At 42.7% G+C, this 4,662-nt stretch overlaps 1 protein-coding gene across 1 annotated transcript; it reads left to right on the top strand.

The window, feature by feature from the left end:
• The first annotated feature begins 1,639 nt into the window (after positions 1 to 1,639).
• LOC139730536 (uncharacterized) lies at positions 1,640 to 4,347 on the top strand. The gene is made up of 4 exons (XM_071641391.1): positions 1,640 to 2,181; positions 2,716 to 3,413; positions 3,580 to 3,812; positions 4,162 to 4,347. The coding sequence occupies exons 1-4, from the start codon at positions 1,640 to 1,642 to the stop codon at positions 4,345 to 4,347; spliced, it is 1,659 nt and encodes a 552-aa protein (XP_071497492.1).
• The last annotated feature ends 315 nt before the right edge of the window (positions 4,348 to 4,662 follow it).

Raw genomic sequence — 4,662 nt, forward strand, 5'->3', positions numbered from 1 at the left:
CAGAATTACACCAATCGCAAAGTGCGATGGTAATAAATAACCTCCAATTGGCATGAGATTTATGTTTCTGTTCTGAAGCAAACCCGACGCATTGAAATGTTGCTATAGCTTCATAGTTATACGACTCTTTATTCGCAATACCAAGAGATAACCTCCATTTGACAAATTCTTTGATTAATGTGCTGAATAGGCATTTCAGATGGGTAACGAAATTGCAACTTCAGACTTCCGAGAGCACTGGAGAGCAGGCGACAATGTGGAGTTGGTGGTTGACCGTTGACCTTAAGATACACGCTTGTGACAAATGTGGTGTAGTTGGATTATTTCCCTAGGGAACGAGTTTGACTAGGATTTTAATGATGGAATTATGGTTTATCACTTTCAATATCCTCGACAAACCAGAGAAAAAGATATCATATGTGAGGTATGTAATAACAAATAACCTCGAGTGATATGAGATTTATGTTAAAGTCCTGAATATGCATTTTAAATACATGACACAGTCATGGCAGTTGTAAATGATGGGTGACGAGAAAAAGGCTGCGAAATCATTCTGCCCAGGATATGCCTCGGCGATACATCAAAGTGTTTGACCACCTTGCTTAGAATTGCATTTTTCTCAATGTGCTGATTATTAAGAAATCTTCCGTGGGACAGGTACTTTCGATAAGAGCCATCGAATGACACAGTTGTAAATTAGGGGTGACGAAAATGGAGGGCAACGGTGACAAAATCGATTAAACGTCAATTAAGCTTCTCGATAAGTAAAGTGGTATTACGACTTGATGAATTACCCAATCATGCTGTGGGATGAATCGATTTCGTCACCGTAGTAGTTTTTTTCGTTACCTTAAGGGACATGGGCTTTCGATTCAATGCTCAAATACACGAGGCAGCTGCAAATAACACGTGAAAAAAAGACTATAACAGCGATGACGAAATCATTCCGTCCTAAATACGGTTGGGAAATGCAAGAACTCATGCCATTTTGCTACGAATTGCATGCTTGTTAATGTGCGATATCAAGCAGTTTCCTCCATGAGACATGTCCTTCAGTTTAAGGGCTTTAAGTACGTGAGAAAGTTGTAAATAAGGGCATCAAAAGGGCGGAAACGGTGAGAAAATTTGTTCCTCCGAGAATATGCCTAGGTAATGTATCAACTCGTTATAACACTTTGCTTAGAATTGTTCAATATCAAGAGGTTTTATCGATAGGAGAAATGTGCGTTGGATTAGAAGGCTGAAATGCATGAGAAGGTCGTAAAGAGATAGATATAGAGATTTTCTTCTACACCTGAATCCTCATAGCAGAGGGGTTGTCAAACTCATGCAGGCACCTGTTAATCTGATCTTGAAATCAATACACAGTGCTGGTCATCAGAGGAGATGCAGGAAGCATCGTGGCAAGCGTGATGGAAGGCGAAAATAGAGACAGATTCGTGTATACACGGCATCGAATCTCACTGATAGGAGTTGGCGCTATGAAGTACGTAATGACAATGGCAGAAATCTGAGTAACATTGTGAATGTACCTCGGGAACTTGACTGTAAACTGAATGTTCAATTATGGAACTGCAATTCGGTGAGGAACAAGACTAACCTCCTGCTTGAGCATGTTGTTGATAACAATGTGGATGTCATGTTCCTTACGGAGACCTGGTTGCATAATGTTGATCCGGTTGTCATTGATGAGTGCACACCAGCGGGTTATACATTCTTAAATGTGGTTCGTGGTGGGAATGACCCTCATGGTGGGATAGCAGTCATCTACAAAACTGCATTGATCTTGTCCATTGCAAACATCAACATCTTGTCTTCTCACGACACCTTTGAACTAGCTGCTGTTACCAACCCCTCACGGTCAATATGTTATGTTGTCATCTACAGACCTCCACCCTCCTCGAGGAATGGATTTAAGACACAGGAGTTTCTTCAGGAGTTTGAGGAACTTGTTTGTGAGCTGACTACGCATTCCTGGAAGCTTCTTATCCTGGGTGATTTTAGCATGCACGTGGATACCCCTAGTAAGCCGGATGTAGCATGTTTCTTGGAAATCATTGAGGAAACAGGTCTGCAGCAGCATGTCACTACTGCAACACACAAATTAGGCCACACTCTTGATCTCGTAATCCCCAGGGTGGATGACTCACCTGTGGTCGACTGTCGAGCTTGTGATAAACTGTACTCGGATCATTTTATAATTATTTGTACTATTGATGCAGCTAAACCTAAGCAACATGCTGCAACATCACATTGCAGAAACTTTAGAAACTTAGACAAGGGTTCCTTCATCACTGACATCAGTGAAGCGTTTCATGACTTTCCTTTCGACGGTGATGTCGATGATCAGGTTGCATTCTTCCACAGTACCATTCTGGATGTGCTCAACAAACATTGTCCGTCCACCAAGCGTGTTCATCGTTTTTACCGTCATCCTCCTTGGTATACGAATGAAATTCACCAAGTGAGACGTTCACAACGAAGACTCGAAAGGCGCTAGAGAAAGTTACAAACACCAGAGAGCCGCCATCAGTACCTAACTCAGATTCATGCCGTCTGTTGTCTCATTCACAAGGAGAAATCAACGTATTACAGAGAAAAGTTGAAAAGTGCAGATGTGAAGAACGTGTTTCATGTCCTGAACACACTCTTGAATAGGTCACCAGCAATCCTACCTGCAGACATTTCATCTACATGTACATCATTGCCTGACAGATTTGCCACATTCTTTGTAAAGAAAGTGGAAAAGATTAGAGAAAATCTCCAACCAAGGAACGAGGAATCTCATACTGACGTCTGTTTTAGGGGATCGATTGCGGATGCGTCTGTATCAGAGCTGAAAGATTTTGATGCCATCACAGCTCAGGAGGTGTACAAATTAATTCACTCTGCGCCTAAGAAGTCATGTTTGTTAGACCCACTGCCTACGTGGCTGCTGAAGGAGACCATCAACACTTTTGATACATCACTCAGCAGTGGTGTCTTCTCATCGTCTTTGAAGGAAGCTGTGGTGACTCTACTGATCAAGAAACCGAACCTCAATCGCGATAACTTGAAAAACTACAGACCAGTCTCCAATCTCTCATTTCTTTCGAAGATGATTGAGAAAGCTGCTTTGTCTCAAGTCTCGAACTACCTGGATACGAATGATCTCTATGCTGAGAACCAGTCAGCTTACCGACGTTGGCATAGTACTGAGACTGCTCTCTTGAAGGTACAAGACGACATCCTCAGAGCACTGGGCAACAAGCTCGTTACCTTCATCGTCTTCTTAGACTTGTCTGCCGCATTTGACTGTGTTCACCATGATATTATGCTGGCTCGCTTAACGAGCCACTTTGGCATCTCCGGAAGTGTGAAATCTTGGTTCACCTCTTACCTCTCCGACCGCAGCTTCAGGTTGAAGGTTGCAAGTGAGCTTTCGGAACCAATGTCTCTTGCTTTCGGAGTTCCTCAAGGTTCCGTACTAGGCCCGCAACTTTTCAGTGTATACTCAACCCATGGCTGACATCATCAAACACCATGAGGGCATACAGCACCATAGCTATGCTGATGACGTGCAACTCTACACCTCTGCAGACCCGAAGAATAGTCGGGCAATTGAACTTGCTCACAGGGACCTACAGCTGTGGATTGAGGGTAATCTGTTGAAACTGAACTGTGACAAAACTGAATTCCTTGCTGTTGCTAATCCGCGGTTCCATCCCTTGATATCTGATGTCACCCTGACCGTTGGTAATGTCGTCATTCATCCATCAAGTTCAGTTAGAAGCCTGGGTGTCGAAATTGATTCCTCCATGAAGCTGAATCACGTTTGTTTTCTAAGCAGTTTGCTTCATTTCCATCTCTCAAATATTGCACGTATCAGGTCTTTCCTCGATCAGAAAGCTTGTGAGCATGCTGTGAGAGCTCTCATTACCGCAAGAATAGACTACGCAAACTCCATGCTGTCTGGTACTTCTTCAAGTGATGTCCAGCGCCTTCAACGTGCTCAAATCCGAGCTGCAAAGCTGGTTTTTCTAGCCAAGAAGCGTGACCATGCCTCTCCTCTTCTTTAGCAATTACACTGGCTCCCTGTGCAAAAGCGAATCATCTACAAAATCTTGTCAATCATGTACAAATGCCTTCAGAATTGTGCTCCATCTTACCTCCTGAAACTAGTTTCACGTCACCAATCTGAAAGACAAGGAATGCGGTCAGGCCAAGACCCAACCCGGCTATCTGTCCCTAGGACTCTCACTCGGACAGGAGTTAGATCCTTCTCAGCAGCTGCCCCACGCCCATGGAATCAGCTCCCTCAAAGTATCAGGGAATCACCATCTCTGTCAGTGTTCCAGAGATCGTTGAAGACTTTCCTTTTCAAATATTGATTGTTTTATCATGTACTTTTTTTTCTCTCTTTGTCTGTTGTATTTTTTTCTCCTACCTCCCAAGTGTAAGATGGATAACTGTGAAACGCTGTGATACATGTTCACTCGTTGTAAGAGCGCTATATAAATACCAATATTGTATTGTATTGCATTGTATTGCATTGTATTGTATTGTGTTGTATTGTAAATAAAAGGTGACAACCATTACGAAATTGATTTGGTCCAGAATATGCTAAAGTACTATAACTTGTCATACCAGTTAATTATTGCACGTTTCTCAATGTGCGATATC

This window comes from Diadema antillarum, unplaced genomic scaffold, assembly GCF_040938485.1.
Source record: "Diadema antillarum isolate AM-2024a unplaced genomic scaffold, OU_Dant_1.0 seq00000320_RagTag, whole genome shotgun sequence".
NCBI classification, from domain to species: Eukaryota; Metazoa; Echinodermata; class Echinoidea; order Diadematoida; family Diadematidae; genus Diadema; species Diadema antillarum.

Coding starts and splice junctions, on each gene's coding strand:
- LOC139730536 (XM_071641391.1), top strand. CDS start 1,640: ATGTTCCTTACGGAGACCTGGTTGCATAATGTTGATCCGGTTGTCATT. Junction 3,414..3,579: donor CTTCAGGTTGAAGGTTGCAA/GTGAGCTTTCGG, acceptor ACACCTCTGCAG/ACCCGAAGAATAGTCGGGCA. Junction 3,813..4,161: donor CCTCCATGAAGCTGAATCAC/GTTTGTTTTCTA, acceptor TCCTGAAACTAG/TTTCACGTCACCAATCTGAA.